Source organism: Zophobas morio, unplaced genomic scaffold (assembly GCF_036711695.1).
Source record: "Zophobas morio isolate AGI-343-1 ecotype UQ-CSIRO unplaced genomic scaffold, CSIRO_AGI_Zmor_V1 ptg000029l, whole genome shotgun sequence".
NCBI classification, from domain to species: Eukaryota; Metazoa; Arthropoda; class Insecta; order Coleoptera; family Tenebrionidae; genus Zophobas; species Zophobas morio.
The window spans coordinates 4,900,702-4,917,288 of NW_026972134.1; the positions used below are offsets into that span (position 1 = coordinate 4,900,702).

The 16,587-nt window shown below is 34.0% G+C and overlaps 2 protein-coding genes across 4 annotated transcripts; both read right to left on the minus strand.

The window, feature by feature from the left end:
• Positions 1 to 414: 414 nt before the first annotated feature.
• On the minus strand, positions 415 to 13,361 carry LOC135137269 (uncharacterized). 3 transcript variants are annotated; one of them, XM_064066886.1, is made up of 6 exons: positions 13,111 to 13,361; positions 12,918 to 13,055; positions 6,362 to 6,462; positions 1,651 to 1,839; positions 1,226 to 1,597; positions 415 to 1,175 (listed from the first exon to the last, which is right to left on the minus strand). In XM_064066886.1, the coding sequence occupies exons 1-6, from the start codon at positions 13,184 to 13,186 to the stop codon at positions 957 to 959; spliced, it is 1,095 nt and encodes a 364-aa protein (XP_063922956.1). In that variant the 5' UTR covers positions 13,187 to 13,361; the 3' UTR covers positions 415 to 956. The 3 variants fall into 3 exon arrangements, with proteins under 3 accessions (XP_063922956.1, XP_063922955.1, XP_063922958.1); XM_064066885.1 differs by having other exon boundaries at positions 6,356 to 6,462; positions 13,111 to 13,360; XM_064066888.1 differs by having other exon boundaries at positions 1,047 to 1,134; positions 1,191 to 1,597; positions 6,356 to 6,462.
• Positions 13,362 to 13,985: 624 nt separating this feature from the next.
• Positions 13,986 to 16,315, minus strand: LOC135137467 (nucleolar GTP-binding protein 1). The gene is made up of 3 exons (XM_064067129.1): positions 16,139 to 16,315; positions 14,349 to 16,082; positions 13,986 to 14,286 (listed from the first exon to the last, which is right to left on the minus strand). Exons 1-3 carry the CDS (start codon positions 16,184 to 16,186, stop codon positions 14,131 to 14,133), a joined length of 1,938 nt encoding a protein of 645 aa, XP_063923199.1. The 5' UTR covers positions 16,187 to 16,315; the 3' UTR covers positions 13,986 to 14,130.
• Between the last annotated feature and the right edge of the window lie 272 nt (positions 16,316 to 16,587).

Consider the following 16,587-nt stretch of genomic DNA (forward strand, 5'->3'; position numbering starts at 1 on the left):
GGTTTTTTAGAACAGTTTTGCGGTGTCACAAATAAGGGAACTTTATAAAATGTGTAAGCTTTTTATCATTTTTGCCACTTTCCCCACGTGCTTAATTTTTTGGTCTATGGTCTTAAAGAATAAGGCACACGATTTTGAGAAAATAAAGAGTTTCGTTCAGTTTTCATAGATTCTGGGCCTTCTTTTCGTGATTTTTAGTAATTTTTCCATGCGCTCAATTGCCTTGGTTCAAAAGTAAATGCATCGACATCTATTGAGCAAATTTGATAAATGTGAAGGTCCGAAATCTTATGGAATGTTACTTTCTACATTTTTTGTGGCAACCCATAATTGAATGTCTTGTTTATTCTGTATTGTATCGTATTTTCTGAGAAGATGACCATCTCTACCCGTTACAAAAAAAAAAAAATTGAGTCATTATCACATCGTAGACTTTATTAAATCATAACAACATTTGTAATTAAAATACAAACTTAACTAAAAAAATATTTTGAGCTTTTCAGTCATAAAGTTACAAACTTGTTTATCAACCGCCTAATACCTTCAGGTCTTAACACATGGCAAAAACTGACACTTAAGTACCAAATTTTGCAATATTCGATGAAAAAAAGTCAAAACTGCGAACACTTTATTGCTAATCTTACAAAATTTCGATACCGAATAGAACACTGTCAAAAACGAAAATGAGATCAATCCCACTCCTGATAGAACACAATTCTTTTGGACCATTAGAAAATACTGATGGAATCAATTTCAACGTTTCAACTAAAAGAACGTTAACATTTTAAAATCACAAAATTTTCAGTTTTGTTTCCAAAAGGGGAAACTTAACCACTACTTGGCCATGATACAAAAATGTGAAACATAAACTACACTATTGCAACAAGCTTAAAATCAAACAACCAACTTGGAAATGTGCATTAGGTAACCAATATTATCTTAAAATTAAAAAAAAATTACTTGAAAAAATTGCCATAAAATTGCTTCTCTCGCTGCAAATAACTCAGTTTCTTTTTCTTGGCCACGTTTAATACTGCCTGAATGTTGTTGTCGTTTGGGTGAAGGCTACTTGCAACATTTAAGTCTTTGAGGGCTTTGTCATAGTCTCTGAGGGCCAACCTGGCTTGAGCTCTCCTATAAAAGGCTTTGCCGTTATTTGGCTCTTTTAATATAACCTAAAAAAAACTAACTTATTATACGCAAAAGAAACGCACAACTATCCAACCTGGCTACATAAGTCTATAACTTCATTGTACTTGTGTCTCTTTAACCTAACAGCAGCAAGATTCAACAGAGAATTGATCCTTACTTCGTACACTCTGCTGCGATTGCTATTCCTATTGAGTCCTATGAACCAGTCGATATACCTCAGCGCTTTAATATACTTTCGTTCTGAGTCTACATAATTGTTCTCATTAAAAAAATAATTTCCTGAATCTTTGATTTTATTTATTGCATTTTCTATTACTTCCTCTTCTTCCGTGTTCACGTCCCAGTCGTTGGGCCACGGAGGGTACACGTCCTCCGTTCCGTCTTTTTCTTCTATACACCAACTCTCTCCTGGTTTAATTTCACCACAGTTTTCTATCGTTATGGGCTAAAATGGAACCGCTTGATAGCGCATGACTTTCACCTGTTTTTAAAACATACTTCTAATGGGACATCGATATCACGTGGAACCTCCGCCATTTCTATTACTATATTGAATCCTTTTCTTACGATTCCAAAAACTACATTAATTTCGTCTAAATGTGAGCAAGGAACTGTCGTTATGTAAAACTGGGAGCTGTTTGTGTGAGGACCGCTGTTCGCCATTCCCACCAAACCCTCACGGTCGTGCTGGAAAAATTACTAATAAGGGACGAATGCGGAAACTAAAAGAAAATGAAATCAATCTGTCGAATTTTTTTTTGTAGGGTAATAATTACTACATTGTTTTTGTTTTTTCAGTCGTTCACATAAATACTTAATTTTTTAAATGTCTCCATCTGAACAATTTTTTTAGCATCTGTCAACTAACAGCATTAGATGTTTCAATTTTATATATTTTTTCTTTTTTAATTATGCAGGCTGACTTTGCAATAAAGATAGAAAAAATCCACGCCTTTAAGTGGAATTTATAAAATTGCTATTGACGTTGAAGTTTCCGCTGAAGTTGCTTTTAGAGCTGAAAATTCTCATTTATAAACTCCGTTGCCAAGTTACCGTTGATAGTAATTTTGATGTTCAACTTTTGCCGTATTTAAAGGGTTGTAGAAAAAAAGTGGAGGATTTAAATTCATTACTACAACAATTTAACATTTTAGACATGTTTTAAGTTTCTTATTATCGAAATAAGTCTACACACATTAAGAAACAAAGACAAAATGTAGCCCCGCCCACCCGCCCTTTCTCTATTGTGATGATTTTTTTTATTTGTCGTAATCCAAGGGAGCTTAACTGGAAAATCCTTCTTTCTCTACGAGAAATGAAAAACATGTTTTTGAGTATCGTGTTGTTCAAAGAATAGTATGTATATTAAGAAAAAATTAACGCCAAAGATTAGGCCCCACCCATACCCGCCCGATCTCAATTCTCAATTGTGATGAATTTTTCATTCGTTGTCAGAGGAGGAGGCTGGGCGTAATTGCAAGATCCATATTTATCTACAAGATTTTAACCTTTTTAACATGTTTTAGGGTTCTTGTTCTGAAAAAACGACTACGTATGTTAAGAAAAAATTAAAGCCAAATATTACGCCCCACCCATACTTGCCCTAATGGAAATAGTAATGCAGTTTTCATTCGTTGGCAGACCTAGGGGCGGAGCCTAATTGCAAAATCCAGATTTCCTTACAAAAATTGACTGACCATTTTAAACGAGTTTTAAGTTTGTAAAAATAAAACAAATACAATTGAGATGGGGTGGGTGGGAGGCGTTTATATTTTGCCTTTTTTTTAATATACATAGTATTCTTTGAAAAACGCGATACTCAAGAGCATGTTTTTAATTTCCTGTAAAGAAATAAGTATTTTGTAGGTAAGCTCCGCCCCCCCTCTTGGTTCTTGGCGAATAAAAAAAAATCATCACAATTGAGGTAGGCCGGGTGGGCGTTCTTACATTTTGCTTTTTTGTTTTAATATGCGTAGACTTCTTTTCACAACAAAAAACTTAAAACATGTTTAAAATGGAAAATTTGTATGAGAAAATATCGATTTTGCAATTAGGCTTTGCACCATAATTGCAAAATCCATATTTACTTGCAAAAATATACCATTTTTATCATGTTTTCAGTTTCTTGCTGTGAAAAGATGGCCATGTATATTAAGAAAAAAAATGCAGAATATAAGCCCCGCCCAGCTGCCTTATCTCAATTCTGATGATTTTTTTATTCGTCGTGAGCCGAGGGGCTGAGCTTAATTGTAAAATCCTTATTTTTCTAGGAGAAATCACTATGTGAAATATCTTCTTAAGTAATCGTGTTATACAAAGAAAACTAAATGTATTAATTAAAAAAGAAAACCAAAAGAGAAGCCCCACCCATCCGTCTCGATCTCAATCGTGCTTAATTTTTCATTCGTTGTCAGACCGACGGGCGGAGCGTAACTGCAAAATCGATACTTTCCTAAAAAAATTACCATTTTAAACATGTTTTATCTTTTTTGTTGTGAAAAGAAGACTATATTACACATATTAAGAAAAAAGAGTAAAATGTAAGCCCTTGTAGTTGTAATAACTATCTTTTTTTGAGATGAATAGCAATAAATCTTAAACGTCAATAAAATTTGATTTTCTTGGAAGCTGTCAACCAGAAAAATGTCCTCCCTACTTCAGGGGATTTTCCTTCAACCACTGCAGACTACCGCAATTTGAGTGGTTGAAAACCCATCTTCAACGGCAACGTAACGGCAAAAGTTAAAAGTTGTTGATCTCGAACGTTACCCCAACGGCGTGCGAACTTCTAACGGCAATGTCAACGGATGACATAAACGACGCATATCTTCGCTGCGTATTTATCTTACAACGGCAACGTCAGCGGCAAATTTATAAATCGACCTTTATGGAAATATGTACAAGACGTTTTCAATGATTCTTATTAATTTTATTTTTCACTTGTCAATTATTATAGACTTATATATAACTATATTGTATAATAAAAATGATTGGTATTAACAAGATCATAACGCCCTATGACATTATAAAAAAATTAGTGGGTGTTACGATTTTATAACGCCCTTTCAATTTTCCTTTGCTTTTGTGTTTTTTTCAAGGATTTTTGATGAAATTTACATTTTTCATTTAAACCTGACAAATGAGCAACTCGTAGTTTTTATTTGTGCAAATCGTATCAAGCCCACTAGTTTCAAAATATTTCAAAACTTGGTCTAAACTTATTTTAGTTCTTGAAACTGGTGAAAAATAAAATGTTATAAGAACCGTGGACGTTATTAAAACATAATGCCCACGGGCAACATCCATTCCTTGGAACATCTATGGCTTCGGGCTGGACCCTGCTGCCCTCTGGGCATAACGTCATAGATACATAATAGTTTATAACCTACACGTGTAGAAGCATGTTGTGTTATAAAATTGAAATAACACTTACTATGTAAAATTTTGAGGTGACGTCATTACATTGTTAGTGAGGATAAATAAATAAAATTTGACAACAATTGTCCGATAGTTTCGGAGCTTATCTGTCTAATAAAAATCGACACAAATAGACAGACAGGCAGACGGAAGCGGGTGGCCTATTTTTTCTACCCTTAGGGGGTCATGAAACGTGGAGAAAACATGAAAAGGGCCCATTCGTCGGAAACACATCTCTATTTTCTAACCACTGAATACTTGCTATTAAGAGAATAAGTACTTTCAAGGTTGACACTCTTTTCATTCCATTTTCCAAATATTCCACGTTTGCATAAAAAGAAGTCAATTTGTTTGAGGCCAACATCTCTTATAACACGTAAGGATATAAAATATTTAGTTTGCGGACCAACATTTCTTTACTGAAAAACTGTCTAAAACAAGTATGGAAACATGAAAACACCCTACAGAAAAAAAGGACCCTTAAAAAATATGAAATTGGTTAAGATTCGCTACGACGGTCGAATATCATTACTTAAAAACAAATTTCATGGTCCACTAGATTTTTTTCCATCAAATGGTATTAACTTTGTTATAAATATAGACAGTAAAATATGAATATTTGAATCTGTTGTTGGCATAATTGGTTACCGGCCTTGACTGTTGAATCCTAATTGCTGTGGCTGTTATGACTGACATAGAGAGCTTTATTATTAGCAATTAACGATTAAGTACAGTTGAATTAATTTATCATTTACATCACGTATTTACAGCGCGTATAAATATTGCAGCGAATGCTTTGATGCAAAATTTCGTCAGTGTTCGTGTTCATCCTAATTTCAAGATGTTGACGTTAAAACTTAGGTTAGAATTCACCCACATCCGAGAGAGAATATGGATTAATAATAATAACGGATTTTAAATCACCTGTCGTATTCAATCAAACACTTGACTGAAAAAAGAAAGTCACCAAATTATTTTCAAGTTGTGAAAACAGCCTGTACCAACTAAAAGGTGGTTCGGCTGGATTCCGAGAGAGAATAAAGACGATTTTTGGGTTTCGTCAGGGGCATCTTCAGGAAATAAGGGGGAGAGAACGAGAAGTTCAGTGAAAAGAGGTTTAACTTCGGTTTTTCTCTCTCGAGGTTTTATGTCTGGCGTTTGCGACGATTTTGTTAGATAGACAATTTCCAAAACTACTGGACAAATTGTTATACAATTTCGTAACATACTTCTATATTTGTGGCTTATAAATTCGGCTTGATAAAAAAAAACTGACATTTTACAATTTAACTTACAGACTGAAAAACACAAGGTTCTGAAATTTTGCAAACGTTTTAAGGTTGTTGTGGGCATGGTAAATTGATAACGAATTCTAATAAACCATAATGTGTCAGTTCTGTACCACAGGGGCATTAGGGACGACCAAAAGTAAAAGTAACGGCGAAACATTTCTGGTTCTCATTATTAGTAAGCTTATTTTAATTTTTTCATATTCTCCAATTCTCTAGCCATTAGAAAATGTATTAACTTTGATTTGATTGACTTAAATCCGATTTTTGATGAATTTGAAAAAGTTTAATGAGTTTGTACAAAACTAGTGTTCCTACTGTATATATGCGCAAAGACACCGAGAAATGGATGATAAATATGTGCAAATGAAATTTTCTGGATTACTGGTCTTAGCTAATATTGGCTTTTTGTAATAAAAAGACTTAATCAAGTCGTATGTATACTATACAAAGTTGTTCGGACGCTTATAGAAGTAAAAATAGTTACATAAAATTACCAGTACTGAAAAATTTTCGTCGTCAAATTTTTCTCCATAAATGCTTTCGCCACCAGTCCCATCCTTCCTGGTAATATCTCCTCCTTGAGCCATAAACATGGGAACCACTGTAATGAAAAAAACAACCATTAAACTCTTAATTTTTTATTAATATAAAGTAGCTAACATAAAACTATCTCCGCGTTCTTCTTCTAGCTCGGGATCGAGCTCTAGGTGTGGCAGGGGTTTCATTAGTCGCGTTATTAGGAGTTAAGATATCTTTAACCCCCTCATTAGTTTTAGTATTCTCGTCAGCTTTACTTTTGTCTGTGTTTTTATTTTCATTGCAGATGCAATCATCAGTGGCTATGGCTTTGTCATTTTTCTCGCTCTTGCCTAAACAGAATCTATTAATACAAGGTGAAAACAGAGAAATCACTGTTACATTTGCTGCAACAGCACTCCTGAGAAGGCGCTTTGAAAGGCATTACTCTAACGGAACAACAAGGCTTATGACATGGCGATTTCGAGACGCAACGTTTCCTAGCACAACACGGTTTGGGCTTCCTGTAAGACATACAGTCGTCTACAGGAGGACAGTTCGCCCAGCGCTCCATTCTGCAACACTGGTATTCCACTTGAGACGGAGTGTCGCAGATTTCGAGCTGCCATCCACAAGGGACGCAGGTTTTTCGCGTGGGTGTTTCGCTAACCCAAGCGAGCCCAAATCTGCCTTTTACTAATTTGGGACAGCTGTCTTTACAGCAACAGTGGCAGCACTTTTTGTCCATTTCAGTGCCACAGACTAAGTAATCCGACCACTGCTTACGTAGGTTATCAAAGTCTTTGCGCCACTTCTCCAGAGATTCCAAGTCCTGCGGGAAGCATTCGCCACCGTTACAGTTTTCGCAATTACAACAACGCATTTTCTTGGGAATTTGGGGAGATGTGTGACATCACGAAAATTTTGAATTGATCGAAAAAACGTCAAAAGGAGATGTAGCCAACTTTGAATCAAGTCAGTAGGCATTTTTGTAAACTTTGACATAACAAAGTCTTAGTTGTTTTTTTTCATGTTATAACAGCAATTTGAGTGTACGTTCCTGATTTAAAAAACGGGACACTGACTTTGATAAAATTATTTGATCTGTCAAATAAAACATTTATTAAACCCATTTTTTTTTAAATCTGGAAGTGTGGGTCAAACCTAGTGGTCCAGGGTGGAGGGTATTATAACATACAAAAACTGGTTGTTCTGTGCATTAGGCAACCAATATTACCTTAAAATTAAAAAAAAAATACTTGAAAAAATTGCATATCGTGCAATTGTATAACATTTTAAAATTTGACCCAGAAACTGCACCAATGAATATTCTGAAATTTGCCGGACAAAAAAACTCGTACATTTGAACTTTTTGTGATTACTTGCAACTGGTTGAACTTTTGTAAAAATATTCTAAAAAGCAAATGATTAATGTATTGATTAATAGAAAACACAACTTTATTCTACAACACGTGGAAACAGTAAAAAAAGTTGTAACACTAATTTACAAATATTCAAGTGTCCAGGTTTTTTTATCGGACAGTGTATTTTAGGATTGTTGTAACGATGATAGAGTTATCCGTTTCTCACTGATAACTAGTTTTAAAATAATTTCAATGATGACAGAATATTGGATTTAACATTCCTTAGTGACGAACCTTAATTCCATTTATCTGGTTATGTTAATTCATAGAATTTTGAAATCTAGAGTACTGAAAACCCATATACTTTTTTTGTGATGCCAAAACACTGGAGAATGGGCTGCCACGGATTTTTATTAAACAGATAATCTCCGAAAGTACTAGGCCGAATGTTGTCAAATTTTGTATTTATATATATATATTAGGAATATCATGTAGATGGTAAAACGGTAACCAAAATTTGTCTAATCATCCCCACCACTAATGCGATGACGTCACTTCAAAATTGTATATAGTAAATGGGCTGTATAAAATAACATAGTCCTACTCATGACTCCGAATTGAGTTTTACCTGAAACGTCCAGATTTTTGGAAAAAAAAAATCAAAATTATAAAACAAGAATTTAATTTTGAATCTGCTAAACCGAATGCTTTGAAATCTTGCAGATGTTTTAAGGTTATAAAGAGCATAATAAATTTTTAGGTAAAATATGTTTGCTTATCTTATAATAAATCCTATCTAAAATGTACAAAATATGATGAGTCTGTACTTGTGATTTATCATTCCATTCATATTTTTTTAAATTTGTATATACAGGGTAATTCAAAAAAATTAATGAACGCGTGAATTTATTTTATTGATTTAATCAGGAACTACAAAACTGAATTGAAATCTTGGAGATATTTTAAATTTATTATAAGCATAGTAAATTTTTAATCAAAATTTATTTGCTCATACCCCCTAAAAAATCGATAACGCCACCCCAAAATTTTGCTGAAAAAATGCTACCTTAAATGTGTAAAGAATGATGAGTCTATACTTGTGATTTACTACTGCATTAATATTATTTAGATTTGCTTATACGGGGTGTCCGAAAAAAATTAATGACTGAGTAAATTTATTTTATTGATTAAATCAAGAATTGCAAAACTGAATACTTTGAAATCTTGCAGACGTTTTAAAGTCATTATAAGGATGGTAAATTGTTAATAAAAAAATTGATGACGTTATCACAAAATTTTGCCGGATAAAGTTTACTCCATTTTCCCGAAAATGTGAAAATACAAACGTCTTTATTTAATAAGAATTATAATAATGATATTATAAACACTTTGTCGATTATAACTTAGTAATTAATTGTTTTGATCCTATGTTTTGAGGGGACGAACTCATTCAAATCAAACTAATTTCTGCGTGACATCCTTCCGATGTATAAACATAAACACTTTCAAGTTGTTTTTCTTATCGAGGATAACCTCAGGACGTACAGTAATGGAGTCCATTGCTCAATTTTCTCGATATTTCATAAGGTCGTAGCTAGGGGGAGGTTAGGGGATGCTTCCCTAGATCTAGACAAGTTATAATTAACCAAATGTATCCAAAAACCAAATAAAATGTAGTGTAAGTCAGAGAAATAAACAAGTCTGGACCGTCGGCATTATCATCCGGTTATTGTAATTCGTACAAAACATGTTTTAGTTTAGTTTGTATTTCACCGTCACGTCTACAGGTTGATAAGTGTTATGGCTATTTGTCTTAAATTACAAGTACTATACAAGGTGTTCATTTAATCTCTTCACGCCTGACAATTTTTTCATAGGCAACATATTATACAGCCCAGAGACGACTTCGTCCAATTTAATTTTTTTTTAATAAGCCACCATAGCAATCACAGAAAAAAATGACAAAGATGTCAATGCCAAATAATGACAAAATTGAGAAAATCAATACTCAATTTATTTTAAAATGCTCCGATACAAAAATTTTTCCGACAGCGAGGGAAGTACTGTCTAAACTCTTTACCCCATTTTTTTTTTTTTTTAATTCAGTAAATGGAGACGATCCAGGTATACAACCGGACTATAAGCTTCAACTTATTTCAGAATTTCCACCACATTCCCCCTGACCTTAAACCATTATATTATATTCACGATTTAGCTATTTAAAATATCAAGTATGTCAACAGGAATTTAATAATTTAGAACTACAGAATAATAGGTGATGAAATGCTACGGAACATTTTTCAAAATATGAAAAAAGGAGTGAATGTTTAGAAAATAATAAAAATCTTTTTTAGTGGTTTTTCCTAATAAAACTTACTTGATAATTTTTTGTTTGGCAAATTAAATAAAGAATTTATCACATATATTTTAAGTGCATACATATAGCGTTTTCAATTTGTATGAATTAAATTCTTCTCTTGCAGTTTATGCAACCAATTAAACACTTAACAACGAAAAATGAGATAGTTAACACGGTCCGAAAGAGGCGGAACAAATCAGTCCCCACTTCGATGTATGAAATTTCTGTATACCATTATGATTATGAAGTAAACCCATACGCCACCCCGGTTCGAAGCCTATGGGTTTTCTAGTAAGTATGCTACCACGATGACCGGTAACTCATCATTACCGACAGCGACGTTCAAATAAAGAAAATCCTAGAAGCGATTCTCCAGGACGACATCGAAGCAGCGATCGCGAACTCTCCAGAAGGAATGCGTGACTGTTTAAATACGGATCACCGGCCGGAGCAAGTAGGCTAGTCAAATCCATTCCAGTCGATTAATAAGTACAAGTTAAGTTGGGCTGTATATTACCGCTATGGAGTTTAGTAGTGTAGTTGCGTATTACTGAGTTTTACCTACTTCGATTTTAATACCGATCATCGTTCATGCTCACATAACCTGAACGTTCAACACTTTTAAGTCAAAATTTTGTAAATACCCACGCTTGTCCTTTATAGTGACGAATAGTTTATTTCGATCTGTGCATTAAGGGTTAATCATTTTGAACTTAAATATGCAACCTTCGTAAGCTTGTATTAACATATTCCTATTGCTGTAACACTGGTATTATTGTAAAAGTTATGTTTTCAGTATACAGTTAATGTAGATACCATAATACAAAAAACAAAACATGCAAAAATGGAATTATCAAAAGGTCAAGCTAAAAACACAAATTAGAAAAAATAGTACAGGTTGATAATAATTTTGATGTTGAATTGTAAGTCAGCTACAAATGTAACAAAATCTAATTTAAAAAGGAAACTCGTCCAAGGTTATTTTCACAGAATTTCCCTCACCCTTGAAGTACAATCCAACAAATCCTTCTTCTTGACAAAATTATAAAATTTGATGTTACGAAATTTTATTGGTGATAACCTCTATACATTAAAAAATATATAGATAATACCAGTAAAAGTGTAAGAAACAAAAAAGCCCATGACAGAATCGAGCATGCGCGACTTTCGTGTTACAGGTCCAAAGTCGTTCACTGTAAGCAATTAGCAATCACAATTTCGATTTTTTGCGAAAATTTAAATGCCTCGGGAGAAACTTCAAGACGCATTCATACACAAGTACAGAAGTATGTTATTTTATAAAATTTAAATCCTACTTACTATGAAAAATTTTGAGGAAACGTTATCAATTTGTTGGTGGGAATGATTAGACAAACTTCGGTTAGCGTTTTACTATCTACACGATTATCCTAAAATACATACAAAATTTAATAACAATTGCTCTAGTAGCTTTGGAGACAAAAAAAAATAATAAAAATATAGAGTATAAAATAAAGACAACAAATATGACACAAACAGACAGATGGAAATGCGAGACCTACTTTTTATTATTTTAGAGGTCATGAAACGTCGAGAAAACCTGAAAGCAGCCAATCGTCAGATGAACCCTATTACAATATTTGTTTAGCTTACGTGCGGGAAGTTAAAAGTGTTTAATTTGATTACTTGTTGTGTGTCGCAACATTCGCAAGTGATTCAAATTCGGCTTTATCCAAAGACGTCATATTAATAAACCGTTCTTGGCTTTCTTTATCTTTGTGTGCTGATGAACGGGAAGTGTGTCGAACAGTAATTCTAATCTAGTGAGTCAAAACGGATTTTATTTTATTATTCTTATCAACATTATCATTGCCCTTACTTACACACTTCGGTTTATTTATTGTTTTTTCAGTTTTTTATCTGGATTATTTTTATATTCTTTGGGATTTTACTGGACCGACCATCTAGATCTGGATTTTTGTAAAAAAATCACAATTCTAAAATATTTTACAATTTAACTAAGATACCGCACGATTTTAGAGGAGTCCCTACATTTTCAGGAAGCAATATCTCCATTATCAACACACGTATTGTTATGAAATTTTAATTATAACCTGTCACAACTTGTGTTGGGTAATGCAAGAGCCGTTTTTAATTATCTTCCTTTTGGTATTTTGGTGAAATTTTTCATGACATATCTTCAAAATCACTATGTCTTTTATTTATGGAAATTTCGGACCGCGGTTTTCGCCACTGTTTTCAGCTTACAGCACTCTAGACACTACCCGGAGAAACATTACCGAGTTTTTTGTCGGAAACGAGATACAGTAAAAGCAAATTTTTCGAAGAAAACTGATTTTCCTGTATTTCATTGAAATTTGCGTATAAACTAATCTATGACACATTTAATTAAAAAATAAATGACAACTTTGTCTAAACGTCTTGGTCAAAAAGATTACATTGTAACTCAAATCAATTTATTGCTTATTTTCAATTAACTATGCATGGGTAAAGTTGAAAACATTATTTTATTGTATGTAATTGGCTTGTTAAATGCGCAAACTTTGTAACAAGATATTGTAATTGTTGGTTAATTGTTATAAATGTTGGTCTATAGATGTTATTCTTTAAACACACATAGGTTTGGAGAAATTTTGTAATTTTGCTTTATACCGAAAAATGTTTTACTTTTATGGCTAATGGTATCGAATACATTTTTTCTTAAGTTTTGTTTTTGTTAAATGAACTGTAAACTGTAATTATCTAAATTGGCTCGCTCATAAGTGATATATTAATAGGGCATCATTATAAATCGTTTATAATATTTTTTCGACTCACCTCTATGGAATACCGAATTTTTATAATGCAGAGGAAATCCTTTTTTCCCTAATCCCATTTCGCCCGTGCAAAGTGCTCTGAAATTTTCGGCTGTTTTTGGTACTTTGTCTTTGAACAGTTCTATTATGACCCTGCCGGCTAAAAAATGTGTTATTCAGTTCGTACTTTTGTTGTTGTTTATGAAATAACAAACCTTTTGCCGCTCCGAATTTGATGTCGAGAAAAACCACCGGGTTTTGTTCGACACTATTGTGATTTTCGGTGCTCATTGCCTCTAGGTGATTAAGAACTTTTGATTGAGATGTATGGTGGTTTATACATTGCACAAATAATTAGTTTTTTGTCACGAAATCACATTTTACAAGGCGACATTGTTAACACTCTTGTGCACATTTCTATTTTTGACACTTCCATGCAGTGACACTCCGTTTTGACATTTCGGTTAGGGATATTTTGGGAACTTTGGTGTGTACGCGTTGGCAGCAAAGGTTGATATCAGTTCGTTATCAACACCGTTGTTTAAAGTAAATTGTAACGCAAATAGACCTTGTCAGTACTATCTTGCACAGAAACTAGAAGCAAATATTTTTTTTACTTCAGTTCCTTCAGTTTGTTATTTACGTCGTAGAAAATTTTAACAGAATGTGATTTGAAATTTCTCACTAATCACTACTAATCAGAGACGGCAAAAAACCAAAATTTTGAGCAAGTTAATGCAAGAGGTACCAAAAAAGTATCAAAGAGCAAAAAAAATTACGTTATAAACGCAGTTATTTTAAATATAAAGTGTCTAGTATTTATTATAATTTTTGTTTTATTTTCCTCAATTATTTATGGAAATTTCGGTACGCGGTTCCCACCACTGTTAAATAAAATGATGAACTGTTTTTTGAGTATTACATTAATTAATTACATGTTTATTCCAAACTTTAAAAATGATGCTTGTCAAAATTATAATAATATCGTGATTACTGTTTGTGTTTTTGATAAATAAATAATCTTCGAATTTTTTAGACGTATATTTTGGGTTGCATTCTCAATGTTGTGGGGTTCATTATTACTCGTTAATCACTTGTATAGTTATATTCATCATATGTTACATAGTAGTGTTACCACGATTAAAAAACCATATAAATAATTACACTGCAAACTTAATAATTTCACACTTCTTGCATAAAACAAAACGCAAAACTACATAGTACTTAATAAAAAATTAACGACGATCGGTTTTACCGATACCACGTTTTCCGGTGAAGAGATGTTTAGGCATTTTGTTACCAATAAACCTATCAGCTTCTCCCTTAAGACCATATTTCTTAACCTTCTTACTAATAGCGCGATGTGCTATCTTGGCTAATTTCTTTCTCATCTGAAAATTAAAAACAACACATTCAAAACAACAAACCTAACCAAATGTTATCGCACACTTACCGCTGGATCTTTAACTCCCAACTCATTCCTAGGCCGTTTCATTAGCGCTCCCACATTTCTAGTCGCCAAACTCGTCGACTGATTCTTATCAACGTCCATCTTCATCCTCTTACCTACCGGTTCCATCGACTTATTCCTTCCTTTCGTCTTCGTGAAATGAGCATCCTTGGAACCGCTCATATCAACACCCAATTCCTCCATATCAGACTTCAATTTTGACACAGATCTAGCTCTAATCTTCGGTCTAGCCGTTCTTGGCATTACCGGTTTTCTAGACTGCTTATTAACCCTAGCCTCATCCTTAATAATCGCCTTCTTGTTCCTAATCTGCAGCGCTAGAGCTTTAATCTCTCGCATCGTTTCTGTCAGCTCGATTTTGGGAATGACATACATTCCAGCTTGTTCTTGTAGATCTTCCTCACGTTCTAGAGCCTCGAGCTTGTCGAAAATCTCTGGATCGATATAATCGGCGATATTGTGACCTTCCCAAATTTCAGGAATAATATCGTGGCGTTCCTCTTCCGGTATTTCAACGTATGTCTTTTTAAGATCAAGCACGTAATCGTCACCTTCTTCGAGTTCGATGTCACGTTCAAGTTTGCGCTTGCGTGAACCAGTGGTCTGTCTTTTCTCGAGAACAGAGTCTGGTATGCAAGGTGGTCGCGATTTGTCGTCTCTAGGTTTTGGTACAGCAACATGGACTCTGTTGAGCAAACCGTCGACTTTTTTTGATCGCATTTTTTGGTCAACCCTGAAGCTTAAAAGCTTCTCGCATGCTTCTTGTTTCACCTCCATGACGCCAGAGTCGGTAATTGTAGACATTTCCATCATTGTTATTTCATCGCTATCTTTCAATCTCTGCACAATGCTCTGTTTCTCTGGGGGTAGATCATCAATCTGAACTATGTCTGATTTATTAGCGACAACAATTAACGGTTTGTTTGTAAAAAGAGGTTTAATCGACTCAAACAATTTTACTTGTTCTTCTAACATGTGCCCACACTGTTCAGATGGATCAATAAAATACAAAACGCAAGCTCGTAAATGTGCAAGGGCTGTCACCGCCTGCATCTCAATAACGTTTCTTTCTTCCAGTGGATGATCTAAAATTCCAGGGGTGTCAATAACTTGCCACCTCAAATATTTGTAATCCATGTGTCCAACATATAATGATTTAGTTGTGAAAGCATAAGGCTGCACCTCTACGTCAGCCCTTGTGACTTTATTCATAAAACTAGATTTCCCCACATTTGGGAATCCGCAAACTATCATGGTTCTGGTGTATGGATCAATTGACGGTAAACGAGCCAAGTGCTGCCGGACTTGCTCTAAATACGTTAAGTTAGACGCTTGTCTCTTCATGATGGTTGCCATGCGGCCTAAAGCGGCCCGTTTTAGTTGCTTGCAGCGGTACAACGAGTCCCCATATTTCATTAAACGGACGTAGTCTTTAGCGACATTATCAATTAAGTGTTTGGCTGTGTTAATTTGGCCAAGAGCTAGCTTGTAGTGATCCTTGTCATACAAGACGTTCATTAAGTCGGCATAGAAAGGATGTACATCGTCCAGTTTTGGAAATTCGGTGAGGATTTGTGTCAGTCGATCATGGAAATTTTGTTGAGTAAATTTTATTTTCCGGAGGTAAAAGTTGCGGATTCTTGTTATTTTGTATTGTTTGTGGATTACTGTGGGGGTTTTACGTTGTGTTTTGGAGAGGATAATATCGATGAAGTCCTAAATTTTAAGTAAAATTGGTAAATGCGGACGTTAATAATTAATGATTCAATTACCTTGGATGAAGGGACGACGGCGATTTTCTTGAAATTGTATAAAGCCATTTTTTTAGCTTAACAACGAAAAACAAACTTTGTAGTTAACGAGTAATAACTAATAATTGATAATTATTTTTTGTGTAATCTTGGGAAACGTCAACTTAGGTTATGGCCGCACGTGTTCGGTTATTTGGTTACCAGTAATACCAACTGAAATTGTGAAGAAGAAAAAGTATCTACTTGAAATGTCAAACGCATGGAGGTCAAAAGCTGCGGTCAAAAGCGCGGCAAAAGTAAGCTTGGAAAACAAGGTCATTCTCGTTATATTTTTTGTATATTTTATTTTTCTTAAGAGTTAATTTTACAGTTGGTCTTTTACACAAAATTAATAAACTTAATTTGTGAGTTAAGCAACACACAATACATATCGTTAAGCTACGTGTCAACTTGATAGTAGCTCGCAAAAA

Bases quoted from the DNA above. Each gene is read 5' to 3' on its own strand.
- LOC135137269 (XM_064066885.1), bottom strand. From the start codon at position 13,186: ATGAGCACCGAAAATCACAATAGTGTCGAACAAAACCCGGTGGTTTTT. The intron at 6,463-12,917 runs GTGAGTCGAAAA...TTTTCATTACAG, and splicing joins AAATTCGGTATTCCATAGAG to TGGTTCCCATGTTTATGGCT. The intron at 1,176-1,225 runs GTTGGATAGTTG...AGTTTTTTTTAG, and splicing joins TTATAGACTTATGTAGCCAG to GTTATATTAAAAGAGCCAAA.
- LOC135137467 (XM_064067129.1), bottom strand. From the start codon at position 16,186: ATGGCTTTATACAATTTCAAGAAAATCGCCGTCGTCCCTTCATCCAAG. The intron at 16,083-16,138 runs GTAATTGAATCA...CTTAAAATTTAG, and splicing joins CCGTCGTCCCTTCATCCAAG to GACTTCATCGATATTATCCT. The intron at 14,287-14,348 runs GTAAGTGTGCGA...TTTAATTTTCAG, and splicing joins TGGGAGTTAAAGATCCAGCG to ATGAGAAAGAAATTAGCCAA.